We start from the raw sequence: 22,747 nt of genomic DNA on the forward strand, positions 1-22,747 counted from the left end.
TCAGACGCCAAGCCCGACCTGGCTTAGATGTATTTTTTCTTGAGGTACCAGTAGGCAAAGTAGCCCATCCCGCCCAGGGAGCCCATGAGAAAGGATGCCCCGAAGAATGACGGGGGCTTTCGCTTGACCAGCCGGAAGGCGTTGGGGATGACGGCTGACAGCAGGGTGGTGTGGATGTCACCAAGAACTTTCCGGAAAGCAAAGCGTCTCTGGACCCTCTCAAAGAAGGACTGCAGGTTGGGCCGGCTGCCATCTTCCCAGTATTTCTTGGACAGTCCCAGGAACTTGAGGCGGTGCAGGGTGGCTCCCAGCAGGACGTCAGCGAGGGTGAAGGCGCAGCCGCACAGCCACAGCTCGCACTTCTGCCCTGCAGTGGGAGAGAGCAGAGCCTGCCACTCCCTTTTCTGTCCCCAGATCCCCTGGCTCCTGCCTGCCCCCTGCCATGACTTTCCCCACTGTTCCCTGTGGTGCCACATGCCTTGCCCTAGCCTTCCTCTATGGCTTTTTTTTTTCTGTGGGTCAGCTGACTTTGAAGGTGTAAGTTTTAACTCTGGACTCACATATCTGCTGCCCTTGACAGTCACACTTGGCTGTCTACTCTGAAAGTGTCCAAACGGATGTGACCAAAATGGAATTTTTGACCCTCATCCCCAGCCCACCTCACTCATCCCCATTTCATTGCAGCTCCTCCACCCTTACAGCCACTCAGGCCAGAGATTGCAGTGTTCACATAAATTATTCTTTCACCTCCACATACAGTGGTCAGCAATCCCTATCAGCTTTATTTTTAAAACCCATCCAGAGCTGATGCCACTTTCCCCATCCTAGTCTAAATCACTGTGCACACCAAACTTGAATACTGGGGTTCTAGGCTTAGATACTGACCAAAAAGGAGAAGCCAGCAAAGGAGGTGAGGAGGTGAGAGAGCAGACACACTTAAGGGAGCAGTGTTAGGAAGAGTGAGTGCTCTGCCGTGTCCAGAGGCTGTGTAGAGGAGATCTGAGAATCTGTGATTGCATTTAGCAACTGCTGACCTTGACAAAGGCAGGTGGAAGAGAATGCTGACAGTGAAAGTCTGAGGTGGGAAGGAGGAAGTGGACGCAAGGAACAGTTTGCTCTTTCAAGTTTTGCAGTAGTGAGGAGGGTAGGCCAACAGGGTGAGACAGCTCAAATGCATTTTCCTAGGAAAGCACAGCAGTGACCCAGTGGAGAGGGGAAAGGACCCTGCCAAGCAGAGCAGAGATAACCGTGGCCATGGCATGCTTGAGGGGGTACACTGGGCTCGGGTACAGCACACTAAGGGAGGGACTGGCCTCAGCTAGTTCAACCTTGGCAACAAGAGAGATGCGTGCTGCTGCAATTTCATCCAATCTCAGTCACCATCAAATGTAAGACACCCACCCCAAAAGGAAGAGAGGTAATTAAGCCGCTGGTTGTGAGAAACGTTCCCAATTCGGAGATGTTAAGACGTGATGGGACAAAAATGCGCCCTGAAACTGCTCAGAAACGGTTTCTGTGTGGACATCAGTGCCTGCAGATGCAGCTGTGAAGCCTGGAGCTGTGCCCATCTCTTCGAAAAAAGCTTTGTTTATCTCAGTGATGAAAAAGGAAAGTTATCAGCATGAGTGAGGAGGTGGAGGGGAGGTGGGGTGGAGATTGGAGGGTGAGGCACGAGGTGTAAGGGGTCACTCAGAGGGAACAGTAGGGGCCTGGGGGCAGCACCAAGGCCCCAAGAAGTTGCTCATGACGTCATGGGAGTCCTGACACACTTAGGATCACAGGTACAGGTGCTGAGAGGGTTGGCAAGGGAGAGGCAGGTTGAACCAGGTCTGAGGTTTGGCAAAACGAGTATGATGAAGCAAGAGAATGCCATAGGAATTGGGGGTGCAGGAAGGAAGGGCTCACACAGGGACACACCTGGGAATTATGGTAAGGGACTGGGGAAGTGAGGCTGGGATAGGCACAAGGGATCGCGAGGGGAGTCGGGAGGAACAGATGCAATCCCCAGCAATAAACTGTGTGATTTCAGCACGGGAGCAAGTGCAGAGAGATTTACAAAAAGGACAAATGATTGAGCCCTGGGAGACCTTCACATTTTCAATCCTGGGCAACAAGGTGAATCCAGGAAAGGGGTTGTGACGAGGCACCCTGAGGGGTGGGTGGCAGATCAATCAGTGTGCTGGCCATTCCATAGTCCTCCTAACAACTTTTTCATGTAGTTGTAGTATTACCTCCATTCTACAGATGAGGACAGCTAGGCACGAGAGGCAAAGTAACTCGGTCAAGCCACAAAGCGGTAGTCAGAGGGCCAAGCAGGGCTTGGGGTCATCTGGTTACAGTCTATGCTCATCGCCACCATGGTAAGCTGCTGTGTCTTCTGACATGCAAATGAACATGGCACAGCATGCAGCTCCATGCACAACCAGGGCCCTTGTGGGTACATGGGCCCGGTCATGTGTCTGTGTCTTGCATGGTTTGTGTTTACCCCTGTGTCTGCTGCCCAAATCCCCCACGTGGATTTGCATGTGGGTGCCTGCACACAGGGACCTCTGACTCCCTGTGGTGTGGGATCACCATGTGTATAAGCATGGCGTTGTTTGCCTGTAGTCCTGAGCATGCACGTGCAGGTCACAATGGTGCATTGACGCTAGCAGGCAAATATCAGTCAATAGCTGCCACGTGCAGCAGTGTCTGTGTGAGTGCTCGTAGGGCCCTGCCCTTCCATTTCTGCCTCTCTCTCTTCTAGCTGTGCAGGAGGCTCACCTGGCACTTCTCCAAGACTGCCAGCTCTCTGTGCAGCTGACCAGCCACACTTTGCCAGGCCCACAAAGCCCTGGAGGGCACTCTGTGCTGCCAGTGGCACGGCAGGGTGGGGGGACCTATTACCGTTCCCTGAGTAGGCCATTGCATGTCTCTGCATCTTGCCTGCTGCTCTCAGCCTTTGCCTTGCCCCAGGGGGCTCACTCTTCATTCAGAAAATAGATGCCTTTGGCCACAAAGGCCCTCACTCCCTGCCTTGGAGCCCACAAATTCCCAGGCAGGCAGGCAGGCAGGCAGGCGTGCGCCTGTGCCCGTCACTGTCTGGGACACTGCAGCAGGTGCTGTCCCTGCTGTGAATCTTCAGTTTTCCCATCTAGATCCTCCCACATTGCTCTGCAACACAGGAGGCCAGCATGATGGAGGTGACATGGGATTCCTGCCCACTGGCTCCCCAGGGTTAGGCAAGGAGGGAGTGAGGCAAAAGACTTAGCTCCCTCAGTCCCCCTCTGCAGGTGGCCCTGAGTCACAGCCCCTGTCAGGTGGCCCTGCCACACCACCTCTGTCCCAGTTTCTGAATCTGCCTCTCCTCCCACCACACCCCTGAATCCTTTGCAAGGATGTGTAGCTCAGGGGGCTGCTCACTGTACCCCTGGGGCCTGCCACAGTATTTCGCTGAGCCCTCTTTGGCCTGGCTCTAGGATGCTGCCTGTTTCCCTGCCCCTCCGATCTTCCTGTGACTTTTATGAGGCCGCTCCTGCACCCTCCACTTGTTTGTGTGCCGTCAGTCTGAGCAGTGTGAAAGCTCACCTGTCTGTCTCCTGTGTTAAACATGTGCCTCCCTGTGGTCCATATCCCTCTCCAGCTCCCACCACATTCCGGTTCCATTCCACAGCCACACTGTGCACTTCGGCTATCTCCATCCACCATCTCGGTCCTTGCCTCTGGTTCCTTCTTCAGCACCTTCCCAGCTACCTTTGGTACCCACATTCTTGTGAAACTGCTTTTGGTGAGCCCCAGCCAAGTCCTTTGTTTCAGACTCAGGGGGTGCTCTCCTCTGCTGTGACACCATCTGCCTCCTTAGGACAGAGCTTCTGTGACCCTCTGATCCTGCTGTCACTCCCTCAACTGGCTCCTTTGTCCATTTTCCTGATGAGGCTTGGGGAGGCCCAGGGCCAGTGAGAGGCTTGTCAAAATATCTACAGCTCTGGGCCTGGCACGGTGGCGCAAGTGGTTAAAGGTCCTCGCCCGGGATCCCATATGGGTACCGGTTCTAATCCCAGCAGCCCCACTTCCCTTCCAGCTCCCTGCCTGTGGCCCTGGAAGGCAGTCGAGGGCGGCCCAAAGCTTTGGGGCCCTGCACCCGCGTGGGAGACCCAGAAGAGGCTCCTGGCTTCGGATCGGCATAGCATCGGCCGTTGCGCTCACTTGGGGAGTGAATCATCGGACGGAAGACCTTCTTCTCTGTCTCTCCTCTCTGTATGTATATCCGCCTTTCCAATAAAAAAATAATAAAAATAAATCTTAAAAAAAAATATCTACAGCTCTCTGATGTTCCAGCCTTTAGTGAGGCCCAACTCTCCCACCTCCCAAAGGGGCTCTGTCCTGTGATTTTCCATGGGTAGGGTGTGGCAGACATGACTGCCAGTGGCTGGCCGAGAAGACACTGTGCTTTCTGTCTCTGCCTGGGATCACTTGCTCAGGAGAGAGCCAGCTGCCACGATGCAAGGACATCCCAGCAGCACTTTCAGAGGACCATGTGAAGAGGACCCAGGGTCTCCTGCTGATCGGGTCACCCTTGGGGCACTGAGGCCTCCAGCTAGGAACCTTGGGAATGAACCATCTCACAAGGGTACTCTGTAGCCCAGGTTGGGCCTTGAAAGACTATAGCTTCAGCCAGCAGCATGACGGGGGCCTGTACCAGACAACTCTGAATATAAGCCAACCAGCTAAGCTGCTCCAGAATTTCTGATCCTCAGGAAACACTTTCTTTGTGTACACCCCAGGGCTTGGGAGTGCTTAGTTACTCGGTCCAATGAGTCCTATGCCTGTCTTCATGTCTCCTTAGATGAACTGGTCCACCACTGTGGCCTTATCCATCCTGTTGTGGCTGATTTCGCCCAGGTCTCCAGCTCCAAATGCTGACCGTTCCTTTAAGAGCCAGATTGGAGTATCTCACACCTCTGGGGTGTCTAAAGGCAGCCCTCACTCTCTGTTCCCCAAACTGAACTAAGCTCCTCCTTGCCATGTCTGTAAACAGTACCCTTCAGTGGCTCAGCTCCCCTAACCCTTCATTCCTCTACAGCCCACTGCAAGGTCATGACCTTTCCCCAAATCCTTCTCAAGTCCACCTCACTCTCTCCACGGTGGCCACCTCAGCCCAAGCCAACATCATGGGTCTCCCAGCTGGCTGCAGTGGCCTGTTATCTGCCTCCCTGGAATTCACCTTCACATGATGATCAGAACTCAGCACGCTGCATAGACTGTAAGAAGGGTCACAAGCCCCTGGACATACACTCTTGGCAAAGTGGCTGAGTGGCCATGGGGGTTCAAGTCTAAGGCTCTGCCCCTTCAGCCTGGGCTTTCCCAGGTCCCTTGTTTGGGCTCACAGGATCACAGAACAAACACGGGACAAGCAGAGGCTGGAGAAGGTTGGTACCTTGGGTCTCTGCTCTTGCACTGGAACCATCACTATCCACAGAAGCCCAGGCTAACCTGCTGGATGAGGGGCAAACCATGGCCCAGTCGGCCTTGGGGCCCTGCGGACAGTGGCCAGCTGCAGATATGCCTGTGAAGACACTGACTGCTTCTGGCTCCAAAAGCAGGAATGAGACCAGCTGTCCCCATAGAGGACAGACATAAGCTGTTCCAGCAGAACCCGTCCCACAGACCAAGCCACACTCATGAACAAACAAAACATTCTTCTTTTAAGTCATTCATATGTGGGATGGATTGATATTTAGCAAAAGCTAATGGGCACAAAACTCTCCTAGGAGTTTCCCTTATGATTAGTATAAAAATCTAACCTTATAAATATAGGTTCATAGCCACGATCTTACCTTTTCCCTTCTAGCTCCTCCCAACCTCATTCCTCACATCCCTGTCCCCACAACACAGCACATAGTCCATTGGGAGTCCCTGTCCTTTCCCACCCGCATGTCATTCCCTCTGCCTGGGACCCACCTCCCCTTGTTCTTCGGTGGGCTCCTCCTCATCCTTTTGGTCTCACCCTGAATTTCACCTCTGCAGAGCAGCTCGAGCCAAGTGTACTGCCCACTTGATTCTCAGCCTCAGTATGCGTCCCTGTCTGTGTTGCTTCCCATGTCTTTACTGGACTGACTGCCTTCTGCTCCCCCAGGCAAGCTCCAAGACAGCAAGAACAGTGTCTTGCTTTGGTTCACAGTTGTACCATTCAGGACAGTCACAGATGTTCCATGAAGGAGGGAAGGAGATCATCATAATGATTTTGTAAAGTTCTGTTCCTGGAGTACTCCCCACAGAGCTGGGTGCTGCGTGGAGCCCCCAACACTTACTGAACTCAAGAACCTTTACAATGTTGTGGCCAGGCAGTGACTCCTGACACCTTGGGCTGTGTCTGTACTTGTAGACAGGGCCTTTAAAGAAGGGATAAGGTTAAGACTGGGGACGTGAGCCTGGGTCCCAAGCCAATTGGGCTGAGTTAGTGAGAAGAGAACCTTTGGTTGGGCAGAGACACTAGCAGGCTATTGCATGGAGGGGAGTCCTGGTGTGGACCTGGTAAGAAGGCGGCTATGGACACACAGGGGAGAGGGGTTCACCGGGAACAAGCCTGATACACCTTCCCCTTGAACTTATAGCCCCTGGAACAATCAGGCAATAGCACTTTGTGCCAACTTGTTTTGGCAGTCCCAAAATCTAATGCACATATAAATCACATAACTGAGAGCAAAGGTCACCCAGCCAGAGGAAGGCAGAGCCGAGACTTCCCCAGCCACAGAGGCCAGACCACCACACACTTTGGCCCTGGAGCCTTTCCATGGTGGCTCCCCTTGAGCCTTCAAACTGATAGTAACAGGAGAGGTTCAGGGGAATAATGTGGGGGGTGGCACTGTTGACTCACTTAGCCATACCATTTTTTTTTTTTTCAGGAAAGCTTTAAGGAAGCTGGCTTCAACAGACACAATGATGTTCCTGGACAGGACGTGTCTATGTGTGTCCTGAGGCTGGAAAGAGATCAAGTCCATAGGGACACCCTGTCCTTCGTCATTCTCTTTCTGAGCCTGTATTCTCACATCTGGAAAACATGCACACCTTTGGCCGTCACGTGTTTTACACTAGCATTGCCAGGAACTGGGCTGAGCGATTTTAGTCTTCCTAATTAATCCAACAAGATGGGTCAAGGATCTAAGTTGTATTCTGACCACCTCATTCCAAGTCAACACTAGGGAGAGTCATTTGTTCCCAGGTCACATGTAACAAAGCTGGGACTCTAACTCAAGTCCCTCCTGCTAGGCGTTGTGCCCCTCCCATGCCATGTGTGTGCAGTGAGCCATGTGTGTGTAGTGGTTGAGCAGATAGGGCTTTCAGGTCTCAAAAAACACAGCAAAATAGAATGGTCCAAATTAGGTTTGAAGAAGTACTATGGAAAAGGTGGGGTGTAACAGACAGATGCCCAAGTGGAATGGTGTGGGTACTCTGGCTGCAGGAGCAAGGGTACGAAGGTGGAATGAAGCTGGCACGTGAGGCTCAGAGACCCAAGACCACAGAATCTAGATGAGCTCAAATGTCTGGCTGCAGTGTGAAGCAGTCATGACAAGAGGAAACTGTGATAGTGTGGTGGGCAGAGGTCACCGCCACTGCCATTACACTCTTCACCATCCTTTATTAAACACCCACTATGTGCAAAGCCCCAGATTAAGTGTTCCACATGTATCACTCGCATTCCATCTCAACAGCTCTGTCAGATAGGTCCTATTGCTGCCTCACTTTGTAGATGGGAAACTGAGATCATGAGGTGAGTACCTCCTGCAGGATCCCTTGGCTAGAAAGTGGCAGAGCTAGGACTTGCCTCTAGGTCTACCTGACTCCATTGACCATGATCCCAACCAATCGGTAGGCCATCAGTTTTATGGAGGGAGAAAAGAGGCTGGAACTGGAGAGGGATGGGGAGGGTTGGGTAGGCTGCATGCCCCACCCATCCCCAGGCTGGCACCCACCCTCATTCTCGAGTTTCCTCTTCTCCAGCTCTGCCTCGATCTGGTCCAGCACCATGGCCAGCTCCCCAAGGATCTTCTTCAGGTAGCTCACATCATCGTGCTCCAAGATCTTGGCCTGAGGGGCAGGACAAATGCAAGCTGGGAAGGCTGAGCTGGCTCTATAAAGTCAGGATATCCAGGGGTGCAGGGAACTATGCCTACACCTCCTTTGCAAGCTCTGCAACCAGATATCCCCTTAGGGAAAGGCATCCCATTGTAACAGAGCCCTTTTGCAGCTTACAAAAGCCTTGTAACCTTGGCACATTCACTCCTATAGTTGGTGGCTGGCTGCCACTGGTTCACAGCTGCCCCTTCCCAGAGTATTGCTTTTGGTCAATGAGTGTCTGTCCAAACCAGAAATCTCCGGGAGGTCATCCCCATCCACCACCAGGCAGTCGGCAGCCAGGGACACTGGGATTTGAAATGCTGTATCTAGGTCTCAGGTGGGCTACCCTGGCACCACCTTTTATGCTCCCAAGCTTCCTGTGGTATTGGATGAGGCTTGGCTGCTGCTTCTCCCCTATCCCTCCCATCCTTACTGGATGTTCTCAAGAGCTCCCACAATAGCTTCTTAGCTCTCTGTTTAAGCCTTTGATTTTAACCTAGGACATGAGGAGACAGGCCCCAGGGTGGCCTGCCCAAGATCAAGCAGTGGGTCAGTAGTAGAGGGGATGGAATTAGAAAAGCAAGTCAATGATTTTTTCCCCCCATTTCACCATCAGTGTGTGTTATCTGCAGGCCAGGGCACTCACCATGAGCTTCTTCTGTTTAGAAAGGTAGGGCTCAGAGAGAGGGGGCTCCTCTTCATGGTCTAGCTTCATGAGGTCCGTGGTGGCATTGGCTAAATGTCCTGGGGGGAGAAGAGGGAAGGTCCCACCCCTCTGATACTCTGTGCTTTCCCACCCATTTCCCCAGCACAGCTTGAAGAGGGTCCCACTCTGACAACAGACATAAGCAGTGCATAGCCGGTGGTCTTTGTTCTATGGCTCCCAGTGAACCCACCCAGGCACTCTCACAGGGGACATAGGCATCATAGCTGCTGGGCTGTATATGGAGCATTTGACACTGATGTCATCATCTCTTGATATGGAAGTCTCCCATTAGAATTTAAGCTTCTGCAGAGCACTACCTGTGTCAGACTTGTCCAAGCATAGGTCTGGCACAGAACAAGAGCTTCGTGAGTACTGAATGAATGAGTGAATGAATGGAATGAGTGATGCCCTTGTTTAGTGTCTGTCCTCTAAGATTTCACTCCCCATCACCTTGACCTTGGCCTGACACTCTTTTCTGATAAACACCCATCATACACACTCCCAGCTCTTCCAGCTTCAGAGCTATATTAAGTCTCATCGATGTTTCATGAATGTGAAGGTCAAGTGCAGCAGTGTCTCTCTTGCCAGTCCTCTGGGGCTGTCCATGCAACTTTAGCTCTCTTTAACCTTTAGGAGGCCAAGCCAGATTAAGGAAAGACCTGGGGCTGCTTGGAACGGTTTTGCAGGCAAGGAGCTGCTCTGTCTACAAACCCCAAGTTTCTGCTGGCTGGCAGGAGCCCTGGGAACCTCTCTTTTTTTTTCAGAAGGAGCAGCCTGGGCAGCTCCCTGGGATGGGCACTCTCTCATCTACAGAGGAGCCGTGGCCCTGAGCCATTCATCCCTGCTTCTCTGTGGGGACTGCTCTTTGTGAAGGGCAGATCTGAGCCTGTGCCTTCCTGCCACTCCCTCTCCTGCCAGACCCACTGCCCAGACTTATATCATAGCCACTGTTAGTTCCTGGGCTATCTTCAGCTACACACAGCTTCCTCCAGCGCCACCACACCACATCCTGACCTACCCAGGACCCAAAAGGACACCCCTCTCCTTCCCATCCACCTCCTACTCATCCTTGGAGGCTGCAGCACTCTGGTTTCACAGCCTGTATGCTGGCCTGATAGTAATGCTGACTGGTGCTGGATGAAATATTGTCACACTCACTTTTGAACAGATTATACATGCATACTTGTTAAACATTCAGATATTAAAGAGTGTAGCATAGTGACCAGCATTGTGGTGCATTGGTCTAAGCCACTACCTGCAATGCCAGCACCCCATATTTGAGAACCAGTTTGGGTCCCAGCTGCTTTGCTTTTGATCCAACTACCTGTTAATGTGCCTGAGAAGGCAGCAGAGGATGGCCCAAATGCTTGGTGTCTACATGTAGGAGACCTAAATTGAGTTCCAGGCTCTTGGCTTTGGCCTGGCCAAGTCCTAGCTGTTAACAGTTACCTAGGAAGTGAACCAGTGAATGGAGGATCGATCTATCTATATCTATATCTATATCTATCTATCTATCTATCTATCTATCTATCTATCTATCTATCTATCTATCTATCAGTCTCATCTATCTAGCTCTCCTCTACTCTAGCAGATTTTCAAACAAATCTTTACACAAACTGGGCAGCTTCTTACATATCCCTCCAGAAGTACCCTTTGCATTGCAGGCACCTGTGTGTTCAGTCCCTTTAGGTGTACTTGTGAGAGCATACCAGATTCCCACTGGTACTTGTCTGAGAGCATTCCATACACCTGTTAGCTCTAAGGCACCAGCACAGTGTCTGCATGTATGGAAGTACTGTAATGTGTTTGATCAGTCCTCAAGTCAGGCCTAGCTGGCTATTTCCCGGGGAATTTTCTTGCCCTCTGTGCTGTAGCGAGGAGCCTTGTACTGATGTGTGGGTGCCCACTTCTAAGTGAAACTGCAGGATAACTCTTAAGATGTTGGTCACTTTAGAGTTGGGAGGGACCAACAACACTATCCTCCAGAGGGGGTGTTTAAACTTATTTTGTCTTGCGATGTAACTACCTGCTCACTTCTCTTAGCTTCCACAAAACTGGGACTCCAGAAGCGCAAAAGCCAACCCTGTCTGTGCCTAGACCTCTGCCCGAAGCTTTGTAAGTGTTGTTGGGTGTACAGGGGCAGGACAGTATAGATAACTCCCGTGTCTCATTCAAGGGGACTTGAAAGGGACAGTGCTGAGTTCCTCTCCTGACAGCCCCTCCTTGCCTTTGAACATCAACCTCCTTCTGTAGGAGGGAGGAAGCAGTCATTTAGTGAGTGCTGTGTCTACCAAGGATCCTCAGCCTGGAGAGGATGGACGGCCCCAAAACCGCTGCAGGGCTCGGCAAGGAGAGGCAAGAGTAGGGGCAGGGAAAGTGAGAATGAGAGACTAGCAGAGGGAGATGGAATAGGGTGGATGAGATAAAAGCACAACAGGAGAGAAAACAGGAAGTGGTGGAGAGAAAGAACCATGGAACACACAGGGCAGGGACCAACAGAGAAAGCAGGAGGGAGGGAAGAAGTAGTGGTGGGGAAAGGGAGACAGACAGACCCAAGCAGTGGGAGGAATAGGTCTAGGAGCGAGGACTTGCTTGAAAAGAGAGGAAAAGAATGAAGGGCACAACAGAGGGACCCACTTGGCTGTACCCAGCACTCACTGCGGATCTCGGCTGTGGCGTACTTGGGGATCATGGAGTCAGTGGTGAGCTCAGGGTGCAGGATGCAGCCGTGTGTGTAGGCATCCATGGGCAGCGCATCCAGCAGCTCGCGGTACTGCAGCACCCGGGCATGCTGTGGGCTCCCTGCCTCGGGCATCAGGGCCAGCACGTGCTCTGTGGGCACCACCAGTGACAAAGCCTCAGACCTTGAGCTGTAGCTACCTCCTGCCCCAGGGGCCTCAGACCCATCCCTGAGCAGGACTTGGCCACCTCTCCTGGTGGGCTCTGAAGGCCAGCTCCTCTCTGCCCGAGACCTGTGGCTGGGCAGGTATCTCAGCTTTGGGCTGCCTGATTTCCAGAGAAGTGGGCTACTTGGAAGTCTAGAACTGAAGTCTCCTTGGTTCAAATCCTGACAACCAAATAATCTTATTAACCAGAACCTACGTGCGCCTGGATGCCCTGTCCACTTCGATGGGGGACTGTGAACTCCTAGGCTCGAGGGAGGCCATGGGCTGCCATGGGCTTTGGGGTGTCTGGAGCAGGGTACTATGTTCCTGAGGAGTCCAGCCCTGCCCGTGCCTTGCACCTGCCCTGGGACCCCTGGGAGATCCAGACCTTGACTCTGGAGACTGAACCCCCATCCTGTCCTGAGGGACTGTGACTCCAAAGCTCCTGGGGCAGGTGTCTGGGCCCTGCTGTCTTCCTCATGTACCAGAGGGGGCTCCCCTGAGGCCCTGCCTGCTGCCCCATGGTTCATTACCAGTGACCTTATTGAATCTCGCCCGTGTTCCCATGGGTTCTGGGCCCTCCCGGTTTGTGTATGTGTGTGGTCCCATGGGATGGTACCTCCGGTGAAGGTACGCTCCACATAGTCGATTATCTGGTCGTAGTCACTGATGATATTGTCGCCGTGGATGATGACGGGCACCTCCTCGCCCAGGTTGAGCCGCATGAACCAGGGCTCCTTGTGCTCGCTCTGTGGCAGGCTCACATCTCGCTCCTCACACGCCAGACCCTTCTCTGCGATCACCAACCGCACCTGCAGTTGCCAGGGGCAGAGCGGGGAAGGCGGGTGGAGACACAGGGGACACTCTGCCCAGGCAGGGCGGGGATGTGCAAGGAGGAAGGTCAGAGGTCACACTCAGGAGGGAACACTGTTGCCTTCAGCCTGTCCTTGGGCACCTGGTTGGGGGAAGGCTCCTAAGGACAGATGCTTGGTAGTAGGAGTGGTCCAGGCTTGCTAGGGGACAAGGCACAATGAAACCGAGTGAGTAAGGAGCTGGGTTTTACAGCTGGGCATGGCTGGGATAGGATTTGTGGTTGTGTGCCGCTGGGCAGATACCTTGAACTTGCTGAGCCTCAGCTTTCCGACTTGCAGGATTGGAGGTGTTAACAGAACCACTCAGAACCTGGTACCTACATACCTACGCCATCACTGGTCACGAGCAGGACACAGCTTGGTCTAGTCATCATCAGAGTCAATTGTTAAATTTCTTAAACTATTTGAAGATCAGAAGGGAGTGAACAATGATTCGCCGTCATCCGCCAAGCCCTCTTACCCTTGAACATCTTCCCATCTGGATGCCCTCTGGCAGAGGACAGAGCAGGGGGCAGTTCCCTATCCTTCCCGCTGAGAACACAAAAGCTCAGACAGCAAGAAGCTTTTCCAAAGTCAAGGGCAACTGAGCAGCAGACTTAAACCTGGAAGCAATGGTTCCTGACTCCCATCCCAGGGCTTTCTGCACAGGGGTTCTTTCAGGGATTCCTGGGCCTTTCTCCACGACCCCCCCAAAGTCTCCCCTTACAATTCCTGGGAGAGGGTTTTCAGAAAAACATCTGAACAGATGGAAGCTATCAGACAGCTTGCAGACTGGAGCCTGCTCCTAACCCCTGGTCCTTGGTGATGCTTAGAAATCACCCAGCCCAGGACCCTGCCCATGGATAGCAACTCAGCAAGCAGCCTCACAACTCCTGCCATCAGACGCCTTGTAAGCCTCCCCTCCCTCCCCGTGGAGGCCACCTGGTGTCAAGCGCAGAGCCCAGGCAGGTCCGCCGCAACTCCTCCTTGGGCACTGACTTGCTGGGTGAGCTTTACAAGTTGCTCTCCTATGTGCCTCGGTTTCCTTTCCTGGTAGTCCCACAGCAGTTTCTTCAGAGGGCTATGGTAAGGATTAAGGGAGTGAGACCTTGTAGGATTATAAAAGGGGTAATGTGTCTTGACTACTGGACAGGCCTGCATGCAAATGCGTTCTGCATTCTTTGTTCTGCTGTCTCTGAATGAGTCAGTTGATCTCTCTGACCTCTAGTTTTCATAAAATGGGCTATGTATTATACATTTTTGAAGCTGGATTGGTTGGGATAGAGTGATGTGACTGGAGGCCCAGTATATAGGGTTATGTACATGTTGTTTCATCACTATTAGCACACACACACACACAGATACACACAGAAACCCCTGTATCCCTGGTTGATGCTCTGAAATATTTGGCACCCCACCCTCCCAGCTAACCTCAACATGCTCCTCTGTTAAGTAGACTGTCAGGAGGGAGAGGGAGTTGAGCCCTAAGCATGCAACTCTTCTTGGCAGATTGGCCTGCTCTGCCAGCCAGAAGCAGATCCTACAAGTGGGGCCTGTGGTTCAGGAAGAGTGCCTGGGCTGGGAAGCAGGGATGTGGACTCTCCTCCTGGTCTGCCCTAGCAATGCTGTGTGGCCTCAGGGTTATCACTGCTCCCCTCTGAGCTCTTGTTCTGCCTCAAACAAGGGGTCTGGACTTGGTGTTCCCATAGTGCCCTGCAGGGAGCAGATACCACGTACATGCCAGGCAGGAGATACGGCTATCTGTCCTAACCTCCTTGGCCAGGGACAGACACAGTACCCTCCACGGAGATGGGAAGGAGCAGGTGAAGACCATGAGCAGCCCCGGCAGCAGCTGTTTGGGGATGGGTGTGTGTGAGTTGGGGTGGGAGAGTGAGCAAGTGCATGTGAGTGAGCTGGCGTGTGTATGAACATTCCAGTCCTGTGTGAGTGTGCTGGTCTGGACATGTGTGTGGGTGAGAGTGGGTAGTGAGACACAGGTCACAGGCAGCTGTGTCCTGTGGCAGCTCCAGAGCAGTAGAGGTCGGAATTTGGCTGGAGCAAGACCATTCAGGCTCCAGTTTCTACCTGCCCTGGCCTCCTTCAGCCTAAGCAGCCAAGGTTCTACCTGGCTATGGAGTCTCCCCTCCCAGCTGCAACTTGTGTGAATGTACACAAATGGAGATCAAACTAAGCCTTTGCCCTTGGCTTTCCATTCTGGTAGGGTGGCCCCTGCTCCTCCCAGGTCAGACATGGCTGCAGCCTGGGGAGGGGACAACCTTCAGAGGCAAAATCACCCTGTGTGGAGCTACCTGAGGGTCAGCTGAGGCTGTGCAGTGGCCCAGAGCCACGAACCATCCAGACAGTGAGCCAAGCCCCAGGGAAGGCTGTTGAGTTGCTGTGTTACTTTGTAAAAGGCATAGAAAATCTCTGAGCTTCACATTATTTAAAATATATATTTTTTTAAATTAAGACTATTTTTAGAGTAGTTTCAGGTTTACAGAATCAGATATCTTTTTAATGTAACACCTTTTTCATGTAACATCACTCTTTTGAAAACTTCTGGAGGGTCTACTCTGTGCCAGTATGGTTGCCAGAGAGCGAGGGAGAATGGGGTGCTGCAGGTTGAGGAGGTAGGTGGCTAATCGGGGCACTCCTTGCTAGAAAAGGTGACCCTTGAGGGAAGGATGGGACAAGGTGAGGAAGTGGTGCGTCCTGGGCCCTGGAGACAGGTGTGCCAGGCAGAGGGAAGGGCCAGTGCACAGCCAGCAAGGTGACAACACATCTGGTAGCTTCCCAGGGTGGCTGCAGCAGGGTGGACAGGGAGATCCTGAGGAGGTAAGGTCAGAAAGGGCCATGTGCAGAGCCTTGGCACTGTAGCACCTAGGCCAAGAAGCCCGCCAATAAACACAGTCTTTGAACTGGGATGGATGGGAAAATTGCATGTTTACTGTCAGCGATCTCAAGCTGACATTTAGCGTTTCCTTGAATTATGAACGTAGGCGATAAAGTATGGCAGTGTTCACAGCACTTCCTCAATGTTGGGGTTACCTTGAAATACCACGTCTGCTCATCGCGACTTCAACATGACAGCACTTAGCAGACCTGCCACTAGGTCAGTTTATGAAACGAGTTCATATGTCATTATATGACACATGTCATATGACACACTCGGTTTTATAGATATTTCAATAGCTGTACTCAAGTGTGATTTGTTTCTTCTTCTTCTTCTTCTTTTTTGATCCCTATACTCTTATGCATTTTATTTTACTCAGTTGATAAGGGCTTCTATACATCCCCTCACTTGGTTGGGACCCAAGCAAAGTTGGCCCCATGTAGTGGGGCCTGAGGCCATTGGGAAGGCTCTGGATTTCCTGTGGAGGGATTGGGGAGCTGCTGTGGGCTTCTGAGCAGGAGCACAGGGAGATGGGCTGCAGGTAGCCCTGCTGGTTCTCACCTATTGCCATGAATGGTCAAGGGCAGCATAGGAGACAGGCTGGGGGGCCAGTGCCCTAGAGTTTGAAAGACAAGGCCGGGGGGGGGGGAGACGCAGGAGTCATCATCCTCTCCTGCCTCTCCATGGCCTTTCCTGCATTTCAGGACTGGCCCCTGGCATGACCCAGACCTGAGTCTGTTACCCTCAGGGGCCAAAGACTGAGTCAGGGGCTCCTCAAAGGTACATCCAAGACAAGGGCAGATCCTGAGGACTGAGAGGGAACCTTGAGCTGTACCTGCTGAAGGGATTGCTGGTGGTCCTCAGACAACAACTGTGAGCTCTCATGTAACATGTCAGCTATGCAGGGAGCTGTTCTGACAGCTTAACAGGTACTTAACACACTGATCCTCACAGAACTCCAATGGACTGTGTATCCACAGGTACCTTGCTTCTACGCAAGAGGACCCAGACACAGAGACAGTAACATGGCCAGTCACACAGCTAGAGGCTTCACCATGGCATAGCAAGCTAAGCTTCAACCTGAAGTGCTGATATCCTATATAAGTGCTGATTTGAGTCCCAGCTGCTCCACTTTTGATCCAGTTCCCTGCAGAGCAGCAGAAGATGACTCAAATACTTGGGCCTCCATCCTCATATGGGAGATCTGAACGAAGCTGGTGGCTTCTGGCTTTGGACTGGCCCAGCTGTGGCCGTTGAACCATCTAGGGAGTGAACCAGTGGATGGAGGATATCTTTCTGTAGCTTTCACATGCTTAATTAGGGGTTGGTACAGTGGCATAGTAAGCTAATCAACTGCTTGCTAGTGCTGGTATCCTAAATGGGTGCTGGTTTGTGTTCTGGCTGCTCCACTTCTGATTCCGCTTTCTGTTTGTGACCTAGAAAAGCAGGGGAGAATGACCTAAGGCCTTAGGCTGTTGCACCTATGGAAGGAGACCCAAAAGAAGCTCTAGGGTCCCAGTTTCAGATCAGCTCAGCACTGGCCATTATGGCTATTTAAGGAGTGAACCAGTGGATGGAAGACCTTTCTCTCTGAGCCTCTCTGTAAAATCTGCCTTTTAAATAAAATATGAATAGTTGTTAATAAATAACCCTCCTTTTTAAAGTCACACAGCTAACAAATAACAGCCTTAGTTTTGAAAAAATAGCAGGTGTAAAGACAGAAGGAGAAGCAAAAGGCAGTTGCAGGCCTGGTGCGATAGCGTAATGGTTAAGGTCCTCGCCTTGAATGTGCCGGGATCCCGGGATCCCATATGGGTATCGGTTCTAATCCTGGCAGCCCCTTTCCCATCCAGCTCCCTGCTTGTGGCCTGGGAAAGCAGTCGAGGACGGCCCAAAGCCTTGGGACCCTGCACCCGCGTGGGAGACCTGGAAAGCAGTTCCTGGCTCCTGGCTCTGGATCGGCACAGCACCAGCTGTTGCGCTCACTTGGGGAGTGAATCATCAGATGGAATATCTTCCTCTCTGTCTCTCCTTCTCTCTGTAATCTGCCTTTCCATTAAAATAAAATAAAATAAATCTTTGAAAAAAGGCAGTTTCACAAAGAAACTTGAGCAGCTTCCTGCCAGGGAGGGAAGGAGGCAGTTTGTATCCAACATTAATCCATTACCCTGGTGAGAAAGCTGAGGGCCAGCAGGGTCAGGTGATATCGCCAGTTAGTGAGACTTCCAGCAAAGGGGGCCTGGGCTCTGGACTTCCTGTGTTTTTGCTTCTCTCCACCTCAGTCCTGCCACCAATGGGGGCAATCACAACTTCGGGTGTTTGCGGGCACCTGCCCTATGCATTCATAGCCATCATTTCCCAAGTCCACACTCTGTGTGAATGTCTAAATGCACTGTGCTGAGTGTGTGATAACATGGGACGTCACTCTGCATGACCCTCCAGGGCAGGTGCAGTTACCCCCAACCCAGGAGGAAGCTGAGCCTCAGAGATGTGAGGCAGGGCTGGGTGTTGAGGTGTAGCCAGTGGTGAAGCCCACGCCCTGCTAATGGTGCTTGTTGTGTGTGTGGATAGGCTGTGCTGAATCCTCACGACAATCCCATCAACTCTGTCATTGTCCTCGGTTTACACAGGTGGAGAACTGAGGCATGAGAGGTTAGCAACTTTTGCAGGATGATGCAGCTAGTCAGTGGCAGGTTTGAGACTGAAGCCTGCTCGATCTGGGCCCTGCACCCCCACACTGTCCTGCTGCCCTCTGGGGGTACTCCTGGAGGTGGGCTGTTTTCTGCTATGAGTGGTGCAGGTACAGTTGTGGAAAGTCTCTTGGACTCTCCACAAAGTGGGGGATCCTCTGCATGTTGGAGACTAGAGGGAGGAAAGGGAACTCGCCTACTAAGCCCCCGCTGCATGGCAGCTACTGAACATCCGTCCAACTCCTCTAAAGCACCCAGCAGTTCTTTAGGATATGAAAATCCCCTTTTCTGGCTGATGATGTTGAGGAAAAGAATGGTGAAATGATTTGTCTGGGGTCACTCAGCCAGTTGGCCACCCAAATGAGACTGGAACCCAGGGTCATCTGACTGAGAGCCCATGCGCTTTGGCCAGGCTATTCTGCCTCTAGAGTCCAGGATGGGCCCCTAGGCAAGGCGAAGCCCTGGCAGGGGACGCAGGGAGATGCTTGGGCTGGCTCAGGCAGAGTCTTGGTCAATAATCAGGTACCCATGGGTAGTCTCGTCCCTGACCAGGGGACCACATTAGCCCCAAGCTCAGGGTTAAGGGGGCTTATTCCATGGTGAGGGGAAACAGGAAGCTCCCTTGAAGGGAAGAGGCCACAACCCTGCTTCCTGTCCAGCCCCAGCCCTGGTTCTTGAGGGGCTAGGTGGGAAAAGGTTCTGGAATCTGAAGGTCAGTTTGGTGCACCTCCAGCCCCTAGTTCCTTGCACAGGGCCGGCCATGCAGTAGATATCCAGTATACATGAACCAAATACATGGATGAGTCCTTGTGGGACCTGTGTAGCCTTGGCCCCTCCTTTACCTGACACTAAAGTGAAATAACATCACCCACCACTAGAAGGGCCTTGACTGCTGGGCAGATATCAGCATCAGCACCTGCTGTGCATCACCTCTTACCACCCTCTCAACAGCCCTCTGAAGAGGTTACTGCATTGCCCCATTTTACAGGTTAAACAACTGAGACCTTGGAGAGGCCAAGTGACCTGTGCAAAGCTCCACAGTGAGTTAGAAGGCAACAGTCCTGTTGGGGACAGTCTGGCCCTCTGAGTTTGTGCTCTACCATGGCGGCTATCCAGAGGAGATTGGTGAGCCGGCCTCCTCAGCACCCTGCTGGACATGCACAGCTGGGGCTCTACTCCAGAACTCGCCAACCAGAGTTTTACCAGGGGTAAAATCTTGCCATCCGTGTTCTATAAAGGCCATTGCATGATCCTAATACACTCAAATTGGAGTAGAACATGGAGTTAATAGCCTTTTCAACAGCCCCTGCAGCTCCTGGACTTAGAAGCAATGGTCACTATCACCCCTGACATTCACTCTCTTCCCAGATGGTGAGACCACCCTGGGCTAAGGCTCAGACCCAAGTTCTTTGGACTCAAGGCTCTTTCCTTTCATGGTGTCTGTTTCTCCATCTGTAAAATGAATGATTGGAACAAAAGAATCTTCTGAGAGAAGAGGAGTCAGGCAGCCTGTGGGTGCCTGGCCCCGGGCCCTGGCCGTGGTGCTGAATCCCTGCCCCAGGGATGGGGTGGGATTTCACACCCCTGGGAGTGCAGTAAGGCTTCAGCCCAGTTCCGGCTGAGGGAACCCCAGCAGCTCGGCACAGGCTGACCTCCCCATTACCCACCCAGCTCCCCTGGGTCTGAAAGGGTCCAAATGGTCAAGACATTGTCTTTAAGAGGGAAACCAGGAGGTACTGGGCTGAGCTTGGCTGGCCTGAGGCTATCTATGGGTTAACTCCTTCCCTCTTAGCTCGAGATAGGGGGCACTTAGCCCACCTAGTCAGACTCTCCAAGCTCCAGCCCGAAGAAGGCCCCTGACAAGCTGGAGGGGCCTGCGAGGCGGTTAGAGGGCTGGACCCCAGGACGTGCTTTTACCCCTTCCCCCAGCACCCGCGCCCCTCGCGGCCGCCCTCGCAGCAGCAGCGTCCGTGCCTTTGTCTCTGCACGGGTCCCTCAGCACCCGCCCCTTTCGGGGTGGGGACGGGGATGGGGCAGAATGGGCGCCCCTGGAATTGGGGAGGGAGTGGGCTCCAGGGACCCACCCAGGGCCAGGCACCACTTGGGAGCAACCCCAGCCCCAGAAGCCACGGCCATCTCGTGGGCGCCCCGACCCGCAGCCCCCGCACCGAGGCCCTACCTTCTGAGAGCTGAAGGACTGGGTCCAGTGGTACAGAACCAGGCTCTCCTTGGGCCAATGGGCGGGGCTGGCAGCCTCGGGCGCGTCGGGGGCATCCGCCGGCTTGGCCGCATCGCTCTCCAGCGCCGAGATGGGCCACCAGCTGCAGTTGGTGGGGGTCAGGTTGTTGGGGGTCGCCATGACGGCCCGCACTCGTAGGGAGCCAGGAAGGAGGCTCCGGCGGTGCGGCGCGGCTCGCTTCGCCCAGCATCACATGGCCTCGCTGAGCCTGCCCCCTCCCTCCCCGCGAATGTCATTACTCACTGGTCCAGTGGGGGGAGGGGTCGGGGATCCCGGGAGCTCCTTTCCCGCCCCCACCCGCCCCCACCTCCTTCTCCGCCTTGCACCCCACGGCCCCTGGCCCGCTGCGCAAGGAAATCCTCCAGTTCCTCCGTGTCAGGTTTCTGGGAAGGGGAGCGAGGATCTCCAAACAATTCCTAGGTGGCCAGCCACCTGTCAAAGATGCCACCATTATAGACGCCTTCTTGCCTCCTGTCTTACCAGGAGCAGCCACCTCTCCCGACAGCTGCTGGGGCAGAGCCCGGAAAAAGAAGGGCCTCTCTTTTGGAAACTGTGGTTTCCCTGCACACCCCCAACCCCCAATTCTCCCCAGTCCTACACCAAAGGTCTCTGTGAGGGAAGGGATCACACTGTGGTTTATTTAACAAATAACTGCACCCACTGACTGGGCCCAGGCACTCTGTCCCTAAGGCTTCACAGCTTGATCATGGAGCTTTCCTGAGAATTTCTTAGCCTCACTTTACAGAGGAGCAGACTGAGGCACGGAGAGGTTAAGTGACCTTGCCCAAGGTCAGATGTCCCCTGAGTGGTGGAGCTGAGTCTTGAACTTGGGCGGTCTGACTTCAGCACCCAACTCCGAGCTGCAAGGTCAGGACAACAAGGTGAAACAGACGGCAGCACGGCAAGCATTCATCAATGTAAACTCCCTTTCCACCTGCACAATAATCCCTTTCCCAGATGAGGCAGGGAAGACTAGAGATGTCAAGTCATGGCTTCAAGGTCACACCTTTGTCCCAGGAAACCAACAAGTTTCCTGACCAGAGAAGACTCCATCACAGGAGTCTAGACAAAGCCTTCGATGCCTTTACTATCACATGGCCTAAACACTTCCACTTCATGCCTTGTTCCTGAACACATCATGCTTCCTCTTCCAGAAAGAGCGTGTTTTAATTCACTTGCCATTGAGCAAATACAGAAGCTGATCTTGAGACAACAGATGCAGATGGCTATACTAGGGAGGTTAGGTTGTTGTTGGGCATATATACTGTTTCTGTTGTTATAAAAATAATGCTGTCTTGGGCCTAGCCTTTAACACGCTGGGATCCCATATGGACGCTGGTTCTAATGCTGGCGGCCCCGTTTCCCATCCAGCTCCCTGCTTGTGGCCTGGGAAAGCAGTCAAAGATGGCCCAAAGCCTTGGGACCCTGCATCCATTTGGGAAACCTGGAAGAGCTCTTGACTCCTGGCTTTGGATCGACACAGCACCAGCTGCTGTGGCCACTTAGGAGTGAATCATCGGATGGAAGGTCTTCCTCTCTGTCTCTCCTCCTCTCCGTATATCTGACTTTGTAATACAAAATAAATAAATCTTAAAAAAAAAAGAAGTGGAATTGCTGGATCTAAGCACATGTTTTCACCAAGGTCCCACTGAAGAGGTTCCATGCTTATTCACCATTAGTAATAAAGGAATATGCTCATTTCCCTACACCTCTTCTAACACGTTTGCAACCCTTTTTAAAATGACTTCTGTTCTATTTGAAAGACACACAGAGTGTGCCCATCCACTGATTCCCTTTCTAGATATCTACCAAGACTATACAGAAAACTCTGTCTAGGTTTCCCATGTGGGTAACAGGAATCTAATTAGCAGAGCCCTCACCACTGCCTCCCCAGGTCTGCAGGGGCAGGAAGCTGGAGTGAGGAGCCGACACTAGGCACTGAGCTCAGGGATGCTGATGTGGGATGCAGGGATCATCACGGGGTGTTATCTACTAGGCTAAACACCTGCCCCAAAGCTCATTTGTCATTGTCCAAATAGAATAAAAAATAGTATTTTGTTTTTCCCTTCGAGGATCCCTTCACGGACCATCAAGAGAATTCTGTTTCATCCCTCAGGTGTCTTTTTACCTAGAATGGCCCCACTCCTTTTTTCCCCTTGACCGTGACTTCTGAAGGGACTGGGCCGATTGTCTTGCACAGCGTTGCCCTATGGGATATGTCTTGTTGGTTGATTCTTTGTGGTGTCCTTCGACTTTTACACTCTCCCCTTCGTTTTCTATAAGCTAGCATCTAGAAGGAAGGATGCATTTGATTCAGGTTTAATGTGGGTGGGGAGGCAAAAATTTAGTTAATACTCCAAAGACTGTGTGCTTCATTTTCCTGCAT

General features: G+C 52.6%; 1 protein-coding gene across 5 annotated transcripts; it reads right to left on the bottom strand.

The window, feature by feature from the left end:
• Window positions 1-20,556, bottom strand: GDAP1L1 (ganglioside induced differentiation associated protein 1 like 1). 5 transcript variants are annotated; one of them, XM_040981095.1, is made up of 6 exons: window positions 20,302-20,556; window positions 12,308-12,553; window positions 11,462-11,635; window positions 8,744-8,841; window positions 7,953-8,067; window positions 1-367 (listed from the first exon to the last, which is right to left on the bottom strand). In XM_040981095.1, the coding sequence occupies exons 1-6, from the start codon at window positions 20,549-20,551 to the stop codon at window positions 24-26; spliced, it is 1,227 nt and encodes a 408-aa protein (XP_040837029.1). In that variant the 5' UTR covers window positions 20,552-20,556; the 3' UTR covers window positions 1-23. The 5 variants fall into 5 exon arrangements, with proteins under 5 accessions (XP_040837029.1, XP_040837030.1, XP_040837031.1 ...); XM_040981096.1 differs by having other exon boundaries at window positions 12,308-12,500; window positions 20,302-20,546; XM_040981097.1 differs by having other exon boundaries at window positions 12,308-12,510; window positions 20,303-20,481.
• Window positions 20,557-22,747: the final 2,191 nt, after the last annotated feature.

The sequence above is a fragment of the Ochotona curzoniae genome, unplaced genomic scaffold, assembly GCF_017591425.1.
Source record: "Ochotona curzoniae isolate NIBS_2020 unplaced genomic scaffold, NIBS_Ocur_1.0 contig_3520, whole genome shotgun sequence".
Classification (NCBI taxonomy): Eukaryota; Metazoa; Chordata; class Mammalia; order Lagomorpha; family Ochotonidae; genus Ochotona; species Ochotona curzoniae.

What these genes read in the sequence shown, in the direction of transcription:
- GDAP1L1 (XM_040981095.1), bottom strand. Translation starts at nt 20,551, where the DNA reads ATGCTGGGCGAAGCGAGCCGCGCCGCACCGCCGGAGCCTCCTTCCTGG. An exon ending in GGAGCGTACCTTCACCGGAG is followed by an intron (nt 11,636 to 12,307) that starts GTACCATCCCAT and finishes TGGTGCCCACAG; the next exon opens with AGCACGTGCTGGCCCTGATG. An exon ending in CTAAACAGAAGAAGCTCATG is followed by an intron (nt 8,068 to 8,743) that starts GTGAGTGCCCTG and finishes CCTGCCCCTCAG; the next exon opens with GCCAAGATCTTGGAGCACGA.